General features: G+C 38.4%; 1 protein-coding gene across 1 annotated transcript in view; it reads right to left on the bottom strand.

The window, feature by feature from the left end:
* Positions 1-23,878, bottom strand: part of HTR2A (5-hydroxytryptamine receptor 2A) — a 68,003-nt gene extending 44,125 nt beyond the window's left edge. The window contains exons 1-3 of the mRNA XM_081046732.1: positions 23,511-23,878; positions 22,334-23,069; positions 19,160-19,360 (exon numbers count right to left, since the gene is read on the bottom strand). Of these exons, the coding sequence (XP_080902858.1) occupies positions 19,160-19,360; positions 22,334-22,745 (613 nt within the window). The 5' untranslated portion in view covers positions 22,746-23,069; positions 23,511-23,878. The remainder of the gene's footprint in view (positions 1-19,159; positions 19,361-22,333; positions 23,070-23,510) is intronic.
* Between the last annotated feature and the right edge of the window lie 1,259 nt (positions 23,879-25,137).

Genomic DNA, 25,137 nt, shown 5'->3' on the forward strand with positions numbered 1-25,137 from the left:
AAGCAAATCCCAACGCAATCGGCTACCTCAATGAGGGAATTAGCACCCTCAAAGATGTACCATTATTATACCTAATTATTTGAAAGAACCTACTCATAGGGAGATCTTAAATTCCCTATATTTAACTGAGTTCCTATCTTATCCTTTATACAACATTTTCATTATTTTCAGGCACTTCCCCAAGCAAGTCTAGAGTGGCCACTCATCCTTACATCATCCAACGTGTTTTTTAAACTATACCTATATTCACTAGCTACTAAAATAGTACCATTTATAAAGATAGAAAAAAGTCATTCATGGCTATGTTAACATTGCCACATGGAAAAAAATCAATACTTATTAAATCTTTTTAAGTAAGAAATTTAGGAAAACAACTTTTTGCAAATCTTTACTTTTTATTCCCAGATTGTTCAATAATATGTCGTCATGATAAAGTAACTTTAAGGAATCCAAAGGAAGTAAAAACGAAAACTGGATTAAAGGAATAAAAAGGGATTGCAGTAGATATGATACTAAAAGCACAAGCAACGACAACAACAACAGCAAAAAACAGATAAATTGGACTTCACCAAAATTAAACTTTTGTGCATCAAAGGACATTTCCAAGAAAAGTAAAATGACAACCTGTACAACGGGAGAAAATATTTGCAAAGTTTTTTCATATCTGAAAGTTTTAATATCTAGAATACATAAAGAACTCCTAAAACGCAACAACAGCAAAAATCCCAATTAAATAATGGGCAAAGGATTTGAATAGATATGTTTTCAAAAAAGATATATGAAGGCCAATTAACACAGGAAACATCTTTACTCATTAGGGAAATGCAAATCAAAGCCACAGTGAGATACTACTTCACACTGACTAGGATGGCTGTAATAAAAAACAGAAAATAACAAGCTTTGCTGATGAGAAATGGAACCCTCATACATTGCTGATGGGAATGTAAAGTGGTGCAGTTCCTGTGAAAAACAGTTTGGCAGTTCCTCAAAAAGCTAAACATAGAATTGCCATCTGACCCAGCAATTCCACTCCTAGGTAAATAAAACCACTGAAAATGGGACTAGAACAAATCTTTGTAAGCCAATGTTCATTGAAGCCTTATTTACAACAGTCAAAAGATGGAAACGACCCAAGTGTCAATCAGCAGACAAATCAATAAACAAAATGTACATACAACAGACTATTATTTAGTTATAAAAAGAAATGTAGTTTTGATACATGCTATAATATAGATGAACTTTGAAAACACGCTAAGTGAAGTAAGCCAGACACAAAAGGATAAATCTAATTCCATTTGCATAAAACATCTAGAATGGACAAATTCATAGGCAGAGTAGATTAGAGGTTAACAAGGGCTGGAGTACGAGGAAACAGAGTCATTCCTTAATGGTTAGAATTTCTGTTTGGAGTGATAAGTTTAGAAATAGATAATGGTGATGGCTGCACAAGACTGTTAATGTAATACCACTGAATTATATACTTAAACATAGTTAAAATTGAAAATTTGTTGTTTTACCACAACAAAAAATTTTAAAAACATATGTCTTTATTTGTGATTTTTTTAAAAATGCACCTTCTAAATTGGTCAAATAAAAGTATTTTTAAACAGAGAAAAGTGAAGATATTATTGGGACCAAAGTAAATATACCTGAGATAGTTATAGGCAAAAGAAACTAAAAGGACAAAAATACACTGCTGTAGGGATAGAATAGAATAAATCATATCAAAATCCAAATTACTGTTTTGAATATACTACTTTATTAATCAAAACTAGAAACAGAATTGGGAGAATGACTAATAGATTATTGCATTATACCAACACAAGGGAATAACTTGCAGCCATTAAATCATAATTATGAAGCCCATATGGAAAAATGGAAACTGACAATTAGTTTAGGAATTAGGTAGTCCAAGCTCCTCATGTTAATACAAGGTTATATGAAAATATAAAAATATACAAGAGCAGCAATGATATTATCTTTGCTGAAATACATTGTATGTGGTAGACAAAACATAAAAACGGAAACAGTTTTAGGATCAAAATATTTCTAATGCTGTTGTTTTATTCAATTTTTTTAAAAAAAGGAAAAATGAAAAATATTGGTTGGCTCAATACCTTGCATCTCTATTAGTAATTACCTATTGTGCAAAGTAACTTTGGAGATTTGAGGTAGAGTCCCTTTATCTTGGAACTATATCAATTCAACTTTATTCTGGAGACTTACGTCTAAATTAGGCTAAAATTAACGACAGTAGAACTAAAGCAATTGTTTAAAGATAAATTACATTCCAATTGTGTTTTGCTTGGCACCTTGCTAAATATCCTCATTTAATACCAAGACTTCAGAGTTCAAGTTAAATACCTATAGGACTATGCAGTTGGTAATTAGTTTAGGAATTTGATAGTCCAATTGCCTCGTTTTACAAGTGGAGAAACTGACTACACAGCTCACATGCTGATAAACGCCAGACAGCCCACGTTGCCTAGGTTTTAATATCCTGCTCATCTTCCAGGGCAAAGACATAATTCAAAATGTTGTAAATGTATTGCTGTTAATTTATACTAAATGAACTAAACCCATTATCCCTTCTCTTCTCCCTCTCAACTTTTAGGATATTTTACATTGCGAGAATTATTCCAACTTATCAGTAATAGGATTTTAGTACATGAAAGAAGCTTACTGTGGAAAAAGTTTCCAAAAGAACTAGGAACGCAACCTGACTCAGATTTCTTATTCTTGCTTTAGTGAAAAATCTGTGAGGAGCCCATAAACTAAACAGGTCAATTTTGACCTCAAACAAACAAACGAAAAGAACAACAGAAGAAATCAATCAAAAAATGCCTGTCTTCTTTTTGATTTCTATCTACTCAATTTTTCTTGGAGTGGATCTAGATTAAAAGAGGACTCCTGGTCCATTGGGTCACCCTAGTTTAATTCTATTGCTGTGTTATTTCAGGCTGCTGAGTCATTGATTGGGTTGCTAAATAATCAGTTGTCTGCCCTGCATTCAATCATTATAGAAACAGAAACAAGCAAATCATTCTGAAAATAGACTACTTAGCATTGCTTTTTCTATAGGGTCTGTGATTTACTTTCTTCACACAAAATCTAACCCTATTTCAAAATAATTGCAGTGTTAGGAAACCCTCCAGGTGGGCAAACAGACAGGAGTTGCAGGTTATGTACTACATGTTTTGGTCAGGTCAGTAAGAGGTTTCAGTACCCTTCTTTGTATTTTGACACCCAACTTGTTTTGAGCTTGATTTTGAAGGTCAAATGGAGACACAGAAATGGAATCCCTTGCTACCAGAATAAAAGCATCTTTGTTCAGAGGTTTGCTGAAAATTTTGGGTATTGAGACCTAACAGTAGAAAATGGAATCATAGAGAGCTGTAAAGGATTATTAAAATGTAATTTAATTCTAGATAAATCTCACATAAGACTTATGACTTTTCTAAACTATTTCAAAAGAGTCCAGGGAAATTACTTTAGTGGTATGTTTTATTTTTCCTTGTAAATTTGGTAATGTTAATGATTATCTTTAAAATATCATGGTGCTCTTTGAGATGTGAGAAGGTGAATTAGTACCTTGATAAATTTGGAATGAAAATTACTCTTAAATTTTGATTTTACATCAAAATAATGTGAGAAGAGATTATGAAGAATCAAGACCATTGCACCTACTTGAAGAAATCAGTTTGGGCTCATTAATGGTCAATTTTGCAATCATTTATTGGGTGCCTTCTGTGCTACTGGTGAGGAACTGAAAGACAAATATGACAAGATCCTACCCTGCCCTCCAGAGGTGAAAAACCTGGTATGACCTATTGCATGGTTTGACAGCTCTGTGTACTGCCTGTGGAAGTATTTACGTGGTTCCTTGCAAATACCGTGTTTCCCCGAAAATAAGACCTAGCCGGTCCATCAGCTCTAATGCGTCTTTTGGAGCAAAAATTAATATAACACCTGGTATATTATATTATATTATATTATATTATATTATATTATATTATATCATATCATATTATTATAATATTTTATTTTATTATACCTGGTATATCATATCGTCATATCATATCATATCATCTCATATCATATCATATCATATTAGACCTGGTCTTATAGTAAAATAAGACTGGGTCTTATATTAATTTTTGCTCCAAAAGACACATTAGACCTCATGGTCTGGCTAGGTCTTATTTTCGGGGAAACACGGTAAGTGTGTGTGCAATGTACAAATCTGAAATTTTAAAAAAGCATCCATGAGAATATACATTAAAAAATCTATCCAAATTCTAAACTGATAGTTCAGGCAGTGATTCTTGGAGCATACCATTTCCTGGGATTCCCCCCAATTCCTACTCAACCAGATTATCTGGGAATGGTCCCTAGGAATATACATTTCCCAGTAATTCTAATGCACTTCCACTGTTTCCTTATAGAAAAGTCATCCTTTACAGAAACAAAGTAGGTTTTTGTCCAATGGTGAAATGGTCTTCAGTTATAGGTCATTATTTTTACATCTGTTTCACATTGTTTCAGAAACTGGTCTGAGCATAGTTCTTATGGGTGATTAGAGAAATATTACACTTTCACAGTTCAGTCTCATTCTCTGAGTCTTTCATTTACATGTCTTTAACACTATTACAAATGGTTTAGCCAAACATGAAGAAAATACCTTAAAGCAGGCAGCTGAGCCAGGGCTGGCTAAGACAGTTCCCTGAAGGAAGGGCTGGTCGTGGGAGTTCTGGAGGCCGCAGCCAGAACTAAGTTCTCCATCCCCTGAGGAACATTCTGATAACACCGTTCCTGTAATTGCTTTCACTTTTATGAGAAATGTAAACAGTCAAAAACGAAACCTCATTAATATAATGAAAATATTTCTTGCCTGAATTAATAAGGCTCTCTCCTGGTGTGTTGAAAGCACCAAGTTATGAAAAAGGCAGAAGTGTGACTTTTAGCTTTTGCCTGAAGTTAGAATGTGAATTTCTCATGGTATATGTCTCTCATTCTTAGCTTCTGTCTATGACTAACCTTATCATACATGTTTCTATGGAAACAGACATTAAATCTGTGAAAATACTGGAAAAGCTACTATAGAGATGTTTATCCTAACTTTCATTTGCTGTACTTTGCCAAGTGAGATCCCATAGGGAAAAAAGTGAGCACAGGTAGATGTATTACTGTAAAGATAACTTGCCATGGGGTGGAGGGGATGAGGAAACTACTAGAGCCTCTCAGAAAACTCTGTTTCTCTCCCTCCCTTTATTTCTTTATCCCTCTTTTTCTTCCTGACCCTTTGTTTTCTCGTCCGTTCATTTTATTCATTCAATCAATCAACTAACATAATTGAGCTCCCATATATGGTTAAACACACAGTTTTTTCTCCAACATGGGTCAGACTCTTCAATAGATGGTTAAAGGAGACAAACTAATCAATAGGGATACTATCTTTAAGTATACCTAGGGAGCATGTCTATTAAAACAGATAGATTGATAGAAAGGTTGTTGTCTTCGCATCATGAGCCTCCAGCACATAATGGCTCAATATACATCTAAGAAGAATTATTATGCCTGAATAGAATGGTTGGGGCCAAAATAGAATGCTGGTGGATGTGTACAGGAAGGTGTTGGGGAGTTAGAGTAGCTGGGAAATATAAAAGGAAACTATTCTTGTCCTTTAATTAGAGAAACCACAGGTATGTGGTTTGTAGTACATCAGGAGCCAGTGACTGAAATGGAAATAGAAACAATAACCACCATGCCAAACACAATAAATGAGGATCAACTTTCTTCCAGACAGGCTTGAATATCTTTTGTGAAACGAAATTTTAATAAGTAACAGCCCTTACCTAACAGATGGGTTAACTGCTATATTAGAGAAGTAAAGAGCAACCCTGATTAGACAGGCCTTTGGTTTCTATATCAACTGGGTGGCTTCTGAAGTTCTGATAGCAAATATGTAAACTGGGTGGTTTCCTTGAATAAAATGAACAGTGGGAATTAACTCAGTCCTGTTTAACCCTTTGAGTGTAGCCTATAAATGTGGTCACTTATATAAATCTTTACAATGGTTCATTTGGGAATTGAATAGGAACATGAAAAGGAGTCATGATCAATCCATTCTGTGGAAAGTTGGGAAATGTAGGAGACAAATTAATTTACATTTTTGAAGATGTTTTAAAAACTTAGATAATGGCAAGCATTAATAACTGTTAACATAAGCTTCTTATGGACACATTCTAATAGGAATTGAGAAAGAAGGTTCTACCTACCTTCACACTCCAACAATCCCAACACCAGAAATCAAGTCTTAATTTTAAAAATGAGAACTAGAACAGATTAGAAACTAAATTTAGGAAGATATTTTAAAGTGCTGGTATACTTCATGTTTCTTGACTCCTTGTTGCTAAAACCAAATGCTGTCACCCTCAACCAAGCAAGGGTCCAGAATTCAGGGCAAGGCCAGAAAATACCACCTTCTGGAGTTAAAACCAAGAAGGATTCTCATAAAATGGATGAAACTGTTCATCTACAATAATCGTATAGAAGTGACTCTCTAGAAGAAAGGTTTGAAAACGTATCTCTGTTCATCCACGATTCTAGGGTGCCTCTCTAAGCCAGCAGCATCTATAACATGACCAATGTAAGTGAGTACTAATCTTACAACTGCAATATTATGTGTAAGAGGCTATTTGGATGACTGAGACGAAAAAGATAACCTTACATATGCTGCCTACAAGAAAAAGAGTTGAAAAAGAGTCTAAGAGCTTAGAAATCTTCAGCATCATTTCAGTACTGTCCAGGGAAAGATGTTCTTATTCTAGACAACTGGTCTTGCTTATTGAGAGACAAAAATCCTTAGAGTGGAAAAGGGTCATTCATCAGTGTTACAGTTATGAAAATGTCCTTTAAAGTACTTGATAAATCCTTTGTTTATCAAGCTACATAATAATGTCTTTCTCCCACATTATTCTCTCTTCTTGTAAAATTCTCTCCCAATCTCTAGTTTCCCAACTTCTGCTCATCTTTCAAAGCTCAACTCAAACATCTCCCTCTTCATACAACCTTCCTTCATCCCCAACTCTGCTAACTTCTTTGCATTTTTATTATAATGGCAAATACTCTTTTCTGTTATAGCTAGTCTTTCTCCATTAGACTGGAAGCTTTTTGCTGTATACTTGTATTTTAATTTATGTTAAGAAAAGTTTGAAAATGTATGCATCAAATCCTCTGCTAAATTGCTTATACCTTCATTCACTCAATCCTCACTGTGTGCCTCACCATGTCCCTCACAGAACTTGCCCTTGGTTCACTATGGACCCTCACTAGCTTCATGTTGCTATTTCTGTGGCCTCCTGAGAGGATTGCTCTATCAGGAAGGAATGTCTCTTGTAGGTGAATGGGTCCAGGGAAATGGGTATATATTACCTACATATTAAATAAGTCAGTTTATTGGAATTTGACTCATGCAAGTCAACTTCTCACAGTATGATCATCCCTGGATAAGGAAAAAAAACCTAGAAATCTGAACTTGCAAAGTTGATTCCTGGACTGTAGAATGTGGCGACCCCATAGACAACTAGCTGCAATGGTAGGATCCTGCACATGTGACCCATGAACCATCCAGGAGATGCAATACACCCCTTCTTACAACTATTTTTAAAAAACCAATTTAGTTGGAAACTACCGAGATGCTAGGTATATTCCGACACAAAAGAATCTGTCTTAGAGGAAGACAATTCTCATATATTTTACAAATAAGTCTTAAAATTCCAAACCAAAGCTCACCAGCTGGTGGGGGGGAAATGCACCAACATCTCCTTCTTATAGACCCTATGAATTAGGCATTTATCATAGCTATAACATTTTGGTCTAAAGTAGAAAAATAAAACTAGTTTATTTTTATATAAATGTTTGTTTCCCCATACTTTATATGAAAGTCTATCTAAAAGTAGGTTTCTGAAACCAAGTACACAAGAAAATAAAAATTTCTTAAAGGTGCTTTCAGTGTCAAACTGTAGAATTAATTTTTGTATGCATTCATTCCTGGATAGGCATTATCTATTATATAATTTGGGCTCAAGATGAACTATAACTTTTTCGTTTTGCTTTTCATTTCTTGTTCTCTGGGAACTCATTATCTAGTGGAGGAATAAACAGATGATACAATATGTGAAAAGATAATATATGGAAGGGTTATGGAAGAATCAAACGAAAGCTAATTCGTGGAGAGAAGGGAGAAGTAAAGAAGGCTACCTGGAGGAGGTGATGCCAAAAGAAAAGTAGAAATTATCTATCCTTTGATTCTAAATGATAAAGAGCTTCCCAGACAAGAAAAAGCTAAAGCAGTTCATCATCACCAAACCAGTATTCCAAGGAATGCTAGAGGGACTTCTTTAAGATGGAAAAAAAAAAAAAAAAGAGATATACATATGAATAATAAAATGGCAATTTCTACATATCTATCACCAATTACTTTAAGTGTAAATGGATTAAATACTCCAATCAAAAAACATAGTTTGGCTGAACGGATAAGAAAAAGATAACCTTACATATGCTGCCTACAAGAGACTTACTTCAGATCAAAAGATATAAACAGACTGAAAGTAAAAAAATGGAAAAAGATATTTCATGAAAATGGAAACAGAAAATATAAAAAGCTGGGGTAGCAATACTTATATAAGACAAAATAAACTTTAAAACAAAAGCTATAACAAGGGACAAAGAAGGGCCTACTAATCCCACATGTGGATATTTATCCAAAGAAACCTAAAATGTTATTTCGAGAGGATGTGTGAGCATCCATATGTTCATTGCGGCATTATTTACGATGGTCAAGGTATGAAGGCAGCCTGGGAGTCCCAGAATGGATGAATGGATAAAGCAGAGGTGGTAGACATATACAAAAAAATATTACTCAGCTATAAAAAAAGAATGAAATCTTGCCATTTGCAACAGCATAGAGGGACCTGGAAGGCATTGAGCTGAGTGAAGTGAGTTGGACAGAGAAAGGCAAATGCCATATGATTTCACTTATAAGTAGAATCTAAAGAACAACATAAACGCATAAACAAAACAAAAACAAACTTATAGATACAGAGAACATTTTGATAGTTGTCAGATGGGAGAGGGCTTGGGAGCAGGGTGAAAAAGTGGAAGGCATTAAGAAGTATAAATTGGTAGTTACAAAATAGTCACAGGGATGTTAAATATACCATAAGGAATATAGTCAATAATATTGTAATAACTGTATATGGTGTCAGATGGGACTAGTTTTATCGGAGTGATCACGTTGTAAGTTGTACAAATGTATAATCACTATGTTGTACACCTGAACTTAAGATAATATTGAATGTCAACTATAATTGAAAATTTAAAAAAAAAATCATTTTAAAAAGTAGAAATTAGCCAGGTAAAGAGATAAGAAGGCATTTGAAGCAGAAGATGCAAAAACAAAGGTGAAATGACAGGAATTATAGGCAACTTATTGTAGCTGAAGAATAAAATGTGAGGCAAAGTATGGTAGGAGATGAAACAGAGGTGTGGGCAGGGATCATATTTATAGGGGCCTTATCTCTCATTTAGGGCTCTGTAATGTACTGGCAGCAAAGTGATTCGAGGGTTTCCAACAGAACAGCGACTTAGTTAAAGCTGTATGTGATACGGTTGACTTCAGTGACAAGGTGGAGAATGACAGCAAAAGGCCTGCAGACAGGAAAATGTTTACAGTAGCACAGGGGAGAGACGGTGAGGGTTGGATGGAAAGGAAAGAGTGATTTATGAAATAGCAAGCAAGTAAAAACCAAAGGACTAGTCAAGTGCTTTGATGTGGAGGGGAGGAAAGGGAGGACTCAACACTGGGTGTCTAGTGACTGAGTAGATATTAACGCCATACTCTAAGCTAGAGATTTCAGGAGGAGAAACGGCAGACAATGAGCACAGTTTTTGATCTGATAAGACTGAGTTTCCTGTGGGGCTTCTCGCTAGAAGTGTCCATCAGGTTGTACGACGTAGGCGTCTGAAGCGCTGGGGAAACACGGTGGGCCAGACTATAGACTGGCCTATTCACCATGTTCTTCTAATAGCTGAATCCATGGAAACGGAAATAACTCAGCCAAAGCAGGGAGAACAAAAAGTGAGAAGATGGAGAATAGATCTCCAACGAATACCACAATTTAAAGAATAAAATACTACCATTTTAAGGAAAAGAAGTCTGCAAAAGCAACAGAGAAAGAGTCAGAGAGGGAGGGAAGGAGCCAAGCGTGGTGACAAGTTTTAAGAGGAGAGATCAATCTACAGAATTAAACATAAATGCATAAAAGGATAATAAGGAGTGAGAAATATATATATACACACACATATATACATATAATTTTTTTTAGTGGCTCAAGATAGTATGCAAGCACATGTATTTGTACTACCTTGCTCCTAAATTTCTATTTAATGATTAAAAAAGGTAAAATACATTGGTCAGAATAAATTAACAATCCATGAAAAGAAAAAGGATCTCATCTCAGTAGTGTATCACAAATGATGGAGGAATCTTTGGAAGACAGACAAGAGATGGGACCTGGTTTAGAGAGAAACAGAACTTGAAGAAAGGGCCAAAACAAATATAAGAAAGAAACTGCAGCATACGTCAGTAGGGTTTGGAGAGAACAGCTTGAAATGCAAACACAGAGTCAAAGGATATACAAACAGAAGAGGACTGAGGGGCATTCTCAAAGGGATGAAATCTGAGGGAGCTTTGCTTGGCAATACTCCTTCCTCTCGTGCTTATGCTCTATGTTGACCAGTGACAGGGAGGTTCAAGGTTAGCACAGTGATGTGGTGCTGGTCTGGAGAGGGAAGGAAGGATGAAGGGCAACTTCACTTTGTGTTCTCTATTATCTGTGTTGTTTGACTCTCACATGGAGAATGTATTCATGTATTACCTGAATATATTATTAAAATAGAAATTAAGTCTTTTGGATTTGACTGGAAATCAGGGAGGTTTTGGTGACCTTGAAAAGAACAGTAAAACAGAGGGAGGTCAGAACCAGATGGTGCTCTGAGGCCTGAACGAGAAGTGATAAAATGGAACAAACAAACTTAGACAATTTAGGGGGAATTAACATAAACTGGAAAGAGATGGATGGAGAGGAGTTGAGGAAGATTGTTTAGGAAAAAGTTGGGAAGTAGAGAAGAACATGGGTATTCTTGGAATCCCATTTGGAAATTGGACATTGAAAGTAAAAGTAGAAATAAAAGGGAGATTGCGCTTGATGCCCTTTTGTTAGAGAAGGAGATAAGGTCATCTGCTTAGAGAATGGCAATCTGAGGTTGAAAAGGGGACTCAAGGAGGAAAAAGATTTGAAAGAATCCACTAATGACAAACCAAAGGGTTGACAACAAAGAGGACAGTCCAGGCAAGGTTGAAACCAGATATGTGGTGCCGTCCAATACACACTGTATGCAACTTCCTCCAGCAGCTCTTGGTGACATGAGTGTAACGATAGTAAAGGCTCGTTGTCAGAATGATCCAGGGTTGGGTTTTTGGTAAGCCAAGGAAGAAGGAGGTACAAAGACATCAGGGGTGCTGGCGATAACAAATTGATCAGATGGTCTGCCACAGCTCCTGACTTAGTGGAATTTCCTACCTTCTGGCCTGGAATGGATGGATGGATTTGGAGAAAAGGAAAGCCTCCACAGCGTGCAGTTTCCTGGAAGAGCCCAAGGGCAGGAGGTGGGCAGGAGGGGGAAGTACATGATGCTAGTCCTCTGCTTTAAATGGCAAGAAGTAAACAAGTATCTGAGTGCTATCCCTCTTCCACTTCCTCCTCAAGCTTAAAATAATGATGAGCCAAAGAGCAAAGAAAGTCATGGTCCATGAGGCAGGCCAGATCAACAGACTGATAAAGGACAGAGCATTTCTTCTTTATGACTGGATCATTTCTTAATTTTTCCCAACCAGTGTCCAGTGGCCATGGAGAGTGTATGTTCCTAACTGCTGTTTTATTGAGCATGTTGTCCCATAGCTATGGCTAGAGTCTGCCATGCAGAGAGAAGTCAGCTGTCACTCTGGCAGGCTCTGAGCTTCTGGGGCCATTAAACAGCCTCATACCCATTGGCGAGCATCCTGAAGGACAACCAAGGACATGTCTTCCAAGAGCACAGCCTTTCTGTGATATTATGTTCCTAAGTATAAGAAAAGCTAGTCAGGCCGGGAAGATATCCCTAAATTATTATCCTGCAACTATGAGCAGAAAGGAAAAGGATTGCTTCACTCAAAGGATGAGAGAAGGTGGTGGGCGGAGTGAATGGTGGCCCTGCAGAACCTTTGTTTCAGGGCAGTGACAGCATGGCTTGCCACCTGGCAGCTCTCTGGTGCTGCAATACCCTCTAGAAGGACAGAAGACTCTCTCCATGTGGCTGTGAGCCTCCCTGCTCCTGAACCACGGCCTACTTCCCTGCAGGCGGGGACGCTACCTCCTGGACCTCTAGGTATGATAACACAGTGTGGCAGGGCAAAAAGAAAGATAAGAGAGGGGAGGATATTTCATTTCACCCAGGATAGAAAACACGAAGATAGAGAAACTGAGGAAATGGCGAGTTGGACTCAATTTTCATAAGGTTCCTTCTGTGTCCTCTCGGTGCTTAACTACAATGTGATCTCCAGGCAGTGGGACAGAGAATGGGTAACCCAGTTCCTTCCTCTCCTGGTTGCTTAATGAGTCTCTGAAACCCACTTCTTAGGCTGTAAGGGAGGTGGACATAAACTTGTGCAGTTCCAGAGGAGAGAGTCCCAAGTAACCTACTTGGATCTTTGTTTCATGCAGTGGAACTGGGACTGTGCCTCAGCAGAAGGGCCATTTCAGTATCATCTGGTTCTGAGCCCATTTTATTCAGCTCATTTATTTTGTATTTTTCAAAGCAATTTTTTTTCAGACGATATGGGAGGATAGAAAAATTAAACATATATATTTAACTATCATTCCTCATGGACCTAAATGCGCATGTGATTTTTTTAACCTTAAGTGTTAACATTTTCAGTAGTTGTATTTGTTTATATAGATTCACTTCATTCCATATTGAATTTGAGGCTACTTACAAAAGGGGAAAATGGGTCAAAAAAAGTACACGGGTATTCCAGCCAAAAAGTCTAAAAAGTTGATTTAGAAAGTTACAAGCAATTCCAATTAAAAAAAGCAATTATTATTTTTTTTTCCTGGAACTAGATAAAAGCTGATAGAAGCTGAGTTTCTAAAACTCAAAAAGAAGCAAATGAAAATGGTCAAATTGTGAAAATAAAGAACAATGAGGGAATACTAAGAGATAGATCTAAGAGATAATAAAAGCCATAATTATATATCCTCAATTGAAAGCATGCTATATGTGAATGACTAGACTGATCACTAGAATAGAAAAAGTGCAAAAATAAGCCTGGATATATATGGGAACTCTGTATATAATAAAGGTGGCATATCAAACAAAATGGAGAAATAAATGGTATTGGTATAAGGAGCTGTGTAGAAAAACTTAAATTAAATCACAGATTAAATTCTAACTGGTTTAAAGACTTAAAACATATAAAACAAAACCATAAAAGTCATGGAAGAAACTGTGGTAGAATTCCTTTATAACTTTGCAGTGGGAAAGGCAATTTTAGTAATGATTCAAAATTCAGAAGCAGTATAAGAGAAAGGATATATATAAAGATATTTAAAAAGGAAACTCTATGTGGAAAAAGCCACCATGAGCAACGTCAAGTGACAAGCAGCACATTGGGAATGCATAGACAAGGTGTGAAAACACAGAAAAAAAGCTAATCCCCTTAATTTATGTTAGGAAAAAAAACAAGAACTTTACAGAAAAAGAGTTCAAATAATGTAAACTTATAACATTTATGACACTAACACTATATTTATTCAATTAATCACTAAAACAACCTCATGTAGTAGGTACTATTACTATCATCATTTATTCATCAGGATCCTAAGGTGCAGAGAGGTTAAGTAACTTGCCCAAGGTCACACAGCTTGTAAGGGAAAGGACTAGTAACTCCAGACATATTGCTTATAACCATCAAGTTCTACAGCAAAAACTCTGAGCAACAGCAACAGAAAACAGAATATAAATTTGCTTATAAACATGAAAAGATACTCAAAATTCTATATAAAAAACTACAAACTAAAACAACAGTGAGATACATCATTTTCACTGCCCCCCAAAGCTTTATATATCTACGTTGTCTAAGTAAGAAGGTGAGTTTTGACTTCACTGAAGGCCAGAGGTTGGACCCAGTGACTTAAGCATTTAGTTTAGGATTTATGCTCCGTTGTCACAGTGTGGGAAGGCAAAGACCCCAAATAAATGTGATACAGCTTGCCTTTTCTTATACAGTGTTTCCCCCAAAATAGGACCTAGCCAGACCATCAGCTCTAATGAGTTTTTTTTGAAGCAAAAATTAATATAAGACCGGGTTTTATTTTAATATAAGACCAGGTATAATATAATATATAATATAATGTAATGTAATATAATATAATGTAATATAATGTAATATAATATAATGTAATAAAATGTAATGTAATACTGGATCTTACCTAGCTGGACCATCAGCATCAGCCGGACCATGATGCATCAGCATTAGAGCTGATGGTCCGGCTAGATCTTATTTTCAGGGAAACATGGTAGTATATGAAAATCTGTGGTCATGCTTATCCTTGAGGGGAAAAAAACAATCTTTCTATTTAGACCCATGATACTTCAAAATTACCCCATGAGCTGCAAATATATTTCTGAAATGAAATAAGTGCAAGAAAATTTAAATTGGTGTCTTTGCTTGCCTGTCAAAATATGACAATGTGAAAATAGTCATCTTCACTTTTTTAATCTGATCGATATCTTTACCTGCTAAAAATGGTTGGGGAATCAGTAGCTTCTGTGTTCTTTTCTCATATGGCATTAACAAGGCAATCATCGTGAGGAAGTGTTTGCTCACTTTACATATTGTGGTAAAGTCACGGTTACCTCTGATCATAGGAATTGGGTTGATGAAGGGAAAATGAAATCCACAGAGAATCTTGGGATCATTCTTAATTTAATGTTTCAGTCTTTTCTGTCATTACCTCTTTACTCAGAAAAACTCACAAATACAAAATGCAACTGATTTGTAATTATATCCATTTTCCTCAGAATTAGATGGAAGCCTTGACAAAAGTAAAGTGACCGAGCTAGTAGCAGTATTAGTAGGGGCAAATTTCAGAAATAACTGGTGCAAGGAAACTTGAGTAATCTATGATGTGGTTACCAAGAGAGGCCACTTGTGTTCTAGCAAACTTTGAAGGTCAGCCACCTCCTCCACGAAGACTTCTTTCCCACCATGTAGGTGTAACTGTTTCGTTCTTGATCATCCAATATACTTTATCATCATCATCATTATCATGTTTGTGACAAAACTATACAGAAGTATGTAAGGAGAAATTAAAAAATCCTGCCATTCTTCCGAATTTCACTTTCTTGACAACTGTGAAGTCTTTCAACAGTTTCTCAGTGCTAATACATATTTATCTCCATATATTATTAGTATTATTATTTTACCAGAATGGGCTCAGACCATGCATACCACCCCAAAACTTGGTTTTTGCACTTAGCGTCATGTACATTCTTCCAATTGAATATCAAATACCCCCAAGGCAATATTTTTAAGAGCTGCGAAATATTCGGTAATTTAGATAAAAACAATATATCCAACCATAACTCAACCTTTCCACTTTTCTGATATTCCCCCAAATTGCTGTATTAAAGATTCTTATATGCAATTTTATTTTTCCGTAGAACAGGTTCTCTCAAGTGGGACTGGCAGATTAAATTTTAATAAGTTTTGCCAGATTGTCCAAGAACAAACAACTCACATCCCAAACCACACCGGGTGTTTTCACTCATTTTAATTTTGCCAATCAGATGGGTGAAAAATGGTATTGTGTTATTGTTTTAAATTATATTTCCATGACTTAAAGAGGCTGAATGCTTTTTCATAATCTTTATTGTCTGTTTTCAAGTTATGTTTCTGAGAATTGCCAGTTCATATAGTTTTTTTATTTCCCTATTGCATTGTTGTCTTCTCATTTTTTTATCAAAATGTGGGTGTTCGTTGTATGTTAAGGAGATCAGTCATCGGCCTGTTATTCATATACACTGAAATATTTTTCTTTGACTTTGCTAATATTGGTTTTATCCATATAAAACTTACAATTTCTCAGATAGTCAGCTATGTTAATATGTTTCTTTATGAGTTCTGCATTTTTTTTAATTTAGAAAGATTAATTGCACCACCAGATTATTTTCAAATTATGGAAAAACCTAAAACCGATGAATTGGGATTCATGGTGAAGGAGGAAATCAAACAACTTAGTGGAATTATTATTTATTTTAGATACATTAATAGAAATCAATGTAATGATGGCTATTCGGGATAGGACTATAATCATGAAAGGAATGGAAAAGCCAAGTAAAAATTCAACCTAGCTGGGATGTGATGAAGGCAGTGAAGAAGACATCGTATAAGTCAGCACATATGAAATGGAGGACAAAAGATGAACTATTACAAAGAAATATACGGTGAACCTAACATAAGATGAGAGGAATAAAACAGTTTATGTCCATTGTCACAGTAACGCAGACAGGCCGAATTTCATGATCACAGGCAAAGACTGCCAGATTTTGCTTTAAAAAAATCCATCTGTAAGTTACTGGTGAAATATACATAAAAACAAAGGAACAAAGATATTGAAAAATGAAGAGACTAGGAAAGATCCACTGGAGAGATTCAAACCAAGAAAAGGAGATATGGTAATATCAGTATCAAATAAAGCAGATTCAAGACCCAAAACTTTGTCTCAGGGGATTAGGGCTAACAATGCAGTCAGGATTCCAGGAATTAAGTTTCTGGAGTGAAGGGAAGAACAAATAAGTATGGTGATAGTGAGCTGCCTTTCACTTCAAGGCATTCACCATGTTTTTAGATGGACAGACTGAGAGGCTGAGTAAAGAGTTAGCAGCAGTCTTACAGTGCTGAGGAGACAAGAATTGGAGTTCTGAGCTCTTCAAAATGGGGAGTATCCCAGGCTTTCACGTTAGGTCGTGAAGGGAATATACCCTGGGCATAAGGATAACCGAGGAGACAAGAATTGGAGTTCTGAGCTCTTCAAAATGGGGAGTACCCCAGGCTTTCACGTTAGGTCGTGAAGGGAATATACCCTGGGCATAAGGATAACCTAAAAGACAGATCAGTGTTTACAAAATCAGCCTAAAATACTCAGTCCCTGACCAGATTAAGGAGACCTATTCTAACTACCTGCTAAAGCAAAAGGACTCTTCTCTGAAGAAAGAGAACACCAACACAGTACCCACAATTTTTTTTACAGTGTTCAGTATTCAACTGAAAAAAGAAAAAAATGACTAGGCATACTAACTGACAGAACCAAGAGGAAAAGACTCCAGAAAATAGCAATCCCCTGGTAACTCATATATCCATATACACAATAGATGAAAACATGGAAAATTATTCCAGAGAACTGGAATCTATAAAAAGAATCAAACGGGAATTCTAAAACCAATTGCAGCTCCCTCTTTGACAGTCTGTCTCCGTGCTCCTCCACCCTCACTGTACCTTAGGATCACCCAGCCCTACTATGGACCTCTTACGCTCTGCAGGGGTTCTTATATGCAGCCGGGATTGAGAATCACTATTCCTTTATTCTCTTGCTCCTCGTAGAATGAGTCCAAGATTGCACAGGCCCAGAAACCACAAGCATTTGGGGGAGCAAAAACTATTTCCTAAGAAAGGAGGTGCATTCAGAAGTAAGTAAGAGCAGGGCTTGGTGCTGGAAGCTTAGAGTACTAGCTCTGCTAATTGGAAGCGACCCAACAAGGCACAAATCCTCTGTCTGCTTCCTTCACCCATCAGATAAGTACAGCAAGATCTTTTGTCTCTCTCAGAGGGTAATGTGAAGTTTAAAATGGAAAACAGATAAGATTTTTCAAAATGTTGAAAAATCACACAAATGTAATTTGTGAGTGTTCCCATCATAATCAAAGTCTTTTGCTGTACTAAGGTGAGTCTTGCACAGGTCATTTCCCTTTCTGAACCCCAGTTTCCTCACCTATAGAATGGAGCTACCTATTCTGCAGATTACATCTTAAGCAGCAAGGCAAACAATAGGAACTGAAACCCAAAATATTATATTGTATTTGCTATTACTAATTTGCATTTTTATTACAAAGCTGTGGGTAGACTCACTCGATGTCAAGCCTGTCATCAAATCCCGTAGTCTCTCAGCGTAGTAGATACTGACACCCATGTGGCTATAAGCAGATGCAGTGTTTCTGCCTACAAAGCTGTGCAACTTTAAAACAAATCCCAGGGAATTTTTGGTTACAGACTAAACCTTCTGAGGTGACAAGCGCAATTGACTTAGCTGCCTGGAAGTTGCCCCTTTCGCTTCCATTACCTGGGCTTTCCTGACTCTTAGGTGTGTGACAGAAGATCGATACAGGCTACAGGTGAATGTATGTAATCAACTTAAGCAAAGCAGGTTGAAATCCTCTGGTGTGTGGTGTCGTGAATGGAGCAAGAGCTGCAGAGGCGCTGGGCGGCCTACAATGCCTTGCTCCATGAGCAAGTCCTGACACCTTCCTCTGTCCTCACCTTCTCCCTCTGAGTGACAGGGCCTGGTACCTTCTCTAGCTCCCAGATGTTTTGCATTCTCCAGTACAAGGCTCTGTATTCTTATACTGACCACAAGTCCAGTGATTTTAAACATTGAAGTCTCTGGGACACTAAAGATTCAGAGTAGTGAATTTGAAAGTGTAAACGGGGGAAAAGTTTTTGGAGGTGCCTACGGCACAGTTATTGCTGATTTTGACTCTATTGGTGTATGCATTCTTGCCCGTGCAAAGCACTACAAATTTATGTTGTCAGGCAGTGACATGAATGGATTTTTTTTTTCCCTAAAGCAAATCTGGTAATTACTATATTGTAACATATCTTGCAATAAGCTAAACAATAGATTCAGGATTTCAGGTTTCAGTGCAACAAAAGAGAGCAACTCTCCTTGGAAGGCATGAACTGTCATTTCAAATGGGACCCTGAAATATTGTTCCCACTTACCTACTGATATGGTCCAAACAGCAATTATTTTCAGAAATGCCTTCGTTCTGGAGTTGAAGCGGCTGTGATGGATGGGGTTCTGGATGGCGACATAGCGGTCCAGTGAGATGGCACAAAGGTGCATGATGGAGGCCGTGGAGAAGAGCACGTCCAAGTAAATCCAGACTGCGCAGAGCTTGCTAGGCAGAGGCCACCGGTAACCTATGATGCAGAAATTTAGTGTCAGTTCATGGCCTTGTACTGCCTCTAGTGTGTGGATTATACCCTGATGCAGCAGTTTCCACCCTGGGGAAAGGTACAGTGGTGGCAAAAGACAATATAAGATATTTTTCAATAATTCAAAAGTCTGATAGCAACTGTGGTTAAGTACAATAAGATTTCACTGGCTGATGAACACAGGTTTGAAATTTTCTTTTGACTGGGATTATGTCAGTGTTTTGCCCTAAACTCAGGTTCTCTTTAGGGTTTCTCTCACTCTGTTCTGCCTAATAAAACCTACCTTTTTTTAAATTTTTTTAAAATTATTTAGATCATAAGGTATGATGTATTTTGGGCTCCTCTACTGAAGCACCTCACAGTGTACTGTCATGACTTATTCACATAACTCACACACTGTAGGTTCCCTGAGTTATTAGGCCCGTCCCTTAGTCATTACTGTAACTGTGACTCAGTCTTACCCTGTGATGGCATTTAGTAGTCTCTCAATTAATGCTATTGGTGTGAATGTATAAATGATTAAAAATCCAGATTGGGAATATGTCTTTACCTGTAAAAGTGAAAAATAATTACCTAGTAATGCTTTGGGGGTTAAACTCAAATTTGGGGTGTGTGTGGGGAAAAGTGAAGACAATGGTGAGGAAAAGCATGGTGTTCTTGTCCTGAGAATTGTTTCGGTGTGGGGGTTCTCATACTTTAGTGAGCAGCATAATCTTCCTGGATGCTTCTTAAAATGGGGCTGCTGGACTGCACCTCTGGGGTTCTGATTCTGTCAGCCTGCAGTGGGGCAGGAGAATTTGCATTTCTAACAAGTTCCCAGGCGGTGCTAATGCTGCTGGGACCCCACTTTGGCAACTTCTGTTTAGGGTAGTGGTTCTCACTTCCTGGCTTCCACATTAGAATCATCCGGAGAGCTTTGCAGAAGTCCTGATGGCCAGGAGGGTGGGCGGAAGTGGGTCTCCCACAGTGAGTGTTTTGAAGCTCTCCAGGCAATTCCACTGGGAGAGCCCCTCAAAGAGGTCACTTGCTATATTAGGAAGGTGGGACATGCCTTATGGACATAAGCAAAGTGTCCTGTGTTTGTTTTCCTTTTGAGGGGATCAAATGGTTATATAAACTTTAATTAGTTTTGATAGCTGTATAAGCAATGGTGTTAGATCTGTGTGCATATGAGAAGGAAAATTGTAAAGACCACCTTTTCTTCACAATATTCCAGACCCATGAAGCTGAACAAACTCTCCATTTGCAAATATACTCTACCAAAATGCCACCATTGATAGTGAAGAAAGTAAAAAGGTTGCAGGATACAAGCCTAACTTAGTGCCTTTCACTCTTATTGTTTGCAAAGAGCTTGTGCTAAAACTAGAGCCTTTTCCTTAGCAGCGCCTGGGCGGAAGCCATGCTCTGCCTGGTCGGAACTGATGTTGGCTCTTAAAGGCGTTTTTTTTGGAAGGAGGCAGCCGCAGGCCTTAGTCTGGGTTTCCGCAGTGGGGATAAGGAGGGGGCATTTCCTCACCCTGCGGAGTCTGGGAGGACCAGTCCGGGGAGGGGCTCCCTCAGGTCAGGAACCGGCTGCGCGCTAGCGGCCAGCCGCCGCCAGGGGGTGCGTTTGTACCCGGAGCCTGAGGCCACCGGGCAGTCTGAGCTTCCTAACCCAGCTGGCGGATGCCTGCCCGCCACCTGCCGCTCGGAGTCTTCCCTAGCCTGTCGCCGCGGTTTTCGTTTCCAGATCCGCACTGTGAAAGTCATCCCCCCACCTTTGGAGTTTGCATTTGATCAGGGTAGGGATTTAGGAAGCGAGGACCTCTCCAGAATGTCTGGGAAATGACAGGCCAATTTAATGAAATCATCTGGGTGTGACATTTGAGTGGTCAAGTGTAGGGGCGTGGGGACGGGCTGGTTTTGCAATGAGCATTATGGACTCTGTGCAAACTGGCACCTGTTCTCTATTGCTCACCTCCCTCCTTCCCACTCCTCAGGGCGGGATTGATTATTGTTTTAGCCCCTAAATCTTGGCCAGAAAATCCCCTTTTAATGACTGTGCTCCTAACCTGTTTCTAGCTCTGGGTGACTGCTGATGTGTCTGTGTCAGCAGTCTCAATAGTCATATTCCTCTCTCTCTCTCTCTCTCTCTCTCTCTCTGTCTCTCTCTGTCTCTCTCTCTCTCTCTCTGGAGAAATCTGGCCGTATTACTCATAATTTGGAAAGAATATCACATTCTGCTCCCAGCTGAAACCGCCCCAGTGTTTGCTGACTTGCTGAGAGGATTGACTCTTTCAAACTCTATTGAGAAGAAAGCAAGATTAATTTCTTCCCATTTGTTTTCCACCCTCCTCCACACCAGTCTGGAGGATTTTATGCATATGAATTTTTAAAGAGTTGAGGGTATAATTCAAAGGCCCACTTCCAAATTTGCTTCTCTGGGCAGGGAACAATTAAAACTGGAGTAATTCATTTATTCTAATGGGGACTCTGCATATTTTAACATTAAACCCACTTGCACCATTAATGTTCTCTCTGCAAATGCTCCAAGATAATTGGGAAGGTTTTACTACTCCATTAGAAGTGCTGAAAACTGTGTGACAGAGATAAAAGTGTTCTGTCCTGAAGGCTGTAATATTTGTGAATATAAAGGAGTGAAAATAAACTGGATTCAGAATGACAGATAAGTTATTGCTTTATGACTGTATTGGGACATTTATAATCATTTCTACATAAAATGTACATGTTTCAAAGCACAAAACTCTCCAGTGATCACAGATAATAGGTTGCCTGTTTTTATATATGTGAAACCTCATTTTAAGAGTAAAGTTTAAGTAACTAGAGTTACATGGTAGACCCTTGTCTATCAGCAAAGCCTTGTGTTTACTTGGTCCCATGAGCCCCGGCTCATCTGCTAATGACATGCACATGCTCTTTATCATCAGTGGGTATAGTTGGGAAACTAATGCCACTCACCATATAGGATGGTTAACATGGACACGGGCATGACAAGGAAACCCAGCAGCATATCGGCTATGGCAAGTGACATCAGGAAATAGTTGGTGGCGTTCTGCAGCTTTTTCTCTAGGGACACTGCCATGATGACGAGTATGTTTCCAGCAATGGTTAGGATAATCACTACAGCTGTCAACAAAGCAGACCAGTTTTTTTCCTGGAGATGAAGTAAGGAGAAGCATGGTGGTGAGAGGCAGCCCTCACAGGAAAGGTTGGTTCGATTTTCTGAGTCGACTGTCCAGTTAAATGCATCCGAAGTGTTAGCTTCTCCAGAATTAAAGTCGTTATTATAGAGCCTTGTGTTATCATTTAGTTGCATTAAGGAGTTCGTACTTGAGGTCAAAGAAGTATTTTCTTCACACAGAATATCCATTTCTCAGCCAGAACTTGTAACAGATGAAGTGTAGAAAAACTAATAAGTTAATAGGCTCTGCTCACCATCCATCTTTATGTCCCCACACTCCGTCAAACTGAAGCTGGTGTACCTGCTGGGTTCCTTTGGTTGGCTTTTTTCCTCCCATTATTACAACAGTAGTTGAAGAACTGCAGTGGCTCTTTATATTTCCTTCCTTCACAATTTTAGTAGAGTCTTCTGCTTGGTTTCATTTTTTTGTTCCAAAGCAAGGTCAAAAAGGCAGAATGAACTTTTAGCATAGAGGTTTCAGAGTTTTGAGCATTTGGGGAGAAAAATGTGATCCTGGCCAAAAACAGAAAAGTTTTGTAACTACCAGGAATCTCGTTTAGCTCTGTCTCATTCTGTTGCTTATGCTGATCACACTAGGTTAGCCACAGCCGTATTAAAACAACGTGCAATCCAAAACAGCAGGACTGTATGCCTTCTACATTAAGAAAGTCAATTAAAAATACATTCAGTGTTAATCCCAGAGTAATTGGATGTACTTTGGGTTATAATTCTCAGTCTTAGGCTGAACTGCCACAGCTGCTGCCGGGAATTTCAGCTTGTATTATGTTGCTTAGTTAATAAAAGGGGACAAAAAAAGTCTTAAGCAAAGATTAAAACAACTTTCCACACTAGAAATTCTCATTGTGAAATGATTACATTTTGGCCAAGCATGATTTCAAGCCAAAAAGAAAATTACACAGCAATAAAATATAGCATGAGAAGATGAGAACTTACATTTGTCTTCAGGGTCCTCTCATCAGACACACTGCTGTTCTGTAACTCGTTGCATCTCTCATAATAAATAAGCTGGTATAGAGTCCCTTCTCCTTGAGCTTCCACCAGCATAATATGATAGTAATTTGATTTCTGTTTTGCTGACTTCAAAAACTGCATGTAAGGGTCAAGCCAGTTCCAGTGCTGAGAAGCCCGCCTTGGCGTTCTCTGCCCCCGCTCAGCTGGGTCACTCCCTCCCTGGGCGGCTTGCCTCAGCGAGGCACACATTTAGAATCATTCACAAGCCCCTCTCAAAGTCGCACAAAAGAAATGGCACAGCAAAGTAGGAAGAGCAGCTTGCACCGAGGGTCGCGTGGTTTCCACGGGAATGGACTAGCTAGCTCTCAGGCTGTCTCATTCACGTCGTCAGACCTCCCTCTATCTGTGTGTCATAAACTGCAAGGTAGCAACAGCCAGCAGGGTGGATCGAATAGGCTTTTTTTTTTTTTTTTCTTTTTGCTACACGTTAACGCTGGGAAGTTTCTCTTTGTTTTTAAAAGAGAGACACTGGAGAATTCACATTTTGTACAGATTCCTAAGGCGAGTAAGCTGCACTGGGATATTTATTAGGGTGAAGAGAGAACATGAAAATAAGGCTAGAGAATGGTATATCCTGGGAGAGTGTCCTCCATAAATGAGGCGCTTCCATCCAAAGCCCACATTCTGATGCCTGAAGTGGGATTACTGACATTGGCGGCTTGAGCTCTGAGTGGTCAAGCAGATCTTGACCAATAACTCTGAAACTATTAGTACTATTTTAATTTATTATTACATACGTATACTGTTCAACTAGCTTATTTTCTTCAACAGAAATATGCCATGTAGAAGTAATTCAAAACCTCACATGTAGAAGAGAGTAAGTTGGTTGTTTAGAGATAACGCTGGAGAGCCTGCTTTCCTTGTAAGAAAGCCCCTTCTCAGTTTCTAAACAAGGCAGATATGTGTGTGGATGGATGTGTATATACACACACCCATAGCTCCTTATTTTTATAGATGAGAAAATAGATTTTTTTTCCTGAATAGTTGAGTTTTTCTAAATTTCTGTCCATCATTATCTTCTCTTCTTACCCTTTACATACTCCCTAGACAAAATCAGCTATTCTCATGCCTTCAACATGTTTGGGGCCAAATCCGTACCTTCTTAGCAGATTATTTCCCTCAGCTTCAGACCAAGATATCCAGCTGTCCACTGGGCCCTCCTTCAGCAGCCCAGGCAATCTTGACCTCAGAATCTTCTTTCATGTACCCATTGCCCTGCCCCCCTCTCAGTGCTTCTCTACAACCCGTCTCTTAGTTAACGGGATCACCATCTCTTCAGACAAGTGGCCTACCTACGTCTTTTGTTCATTCTCAGTGCCAGATCTTACTTAGTCTGTGGTGTCACCGCTGCATACTGTTTCTCAGGTAGCCTCTCCTCCAGCCCACAGCTCACCCTTCTTAGGTTAAAGGCTACCTCATGTGTTGCCTGAGCTGGAGCATGAGCGTCCCCTTCACTGCCATTCTGCCATCCTCCCGCCCCTCTGCATCCCCCCTCCTAGGAGAAGGGCGATGGTGATCACCATGTACCTTAGAGCAGGAAGCTGGAAGC

This window comes from Rhinolophus hipposideros (assembly GCF_964194185.1).
Source record: "Rhinolophus hipposideros genome assembly, chromosome: 4".
NCBI lineage: Eukaryota > Metazoa > Chordata > Mammalia > Chiroptera > Rhinolophidae > Rhinolophus > Rhinolophus hipposideros.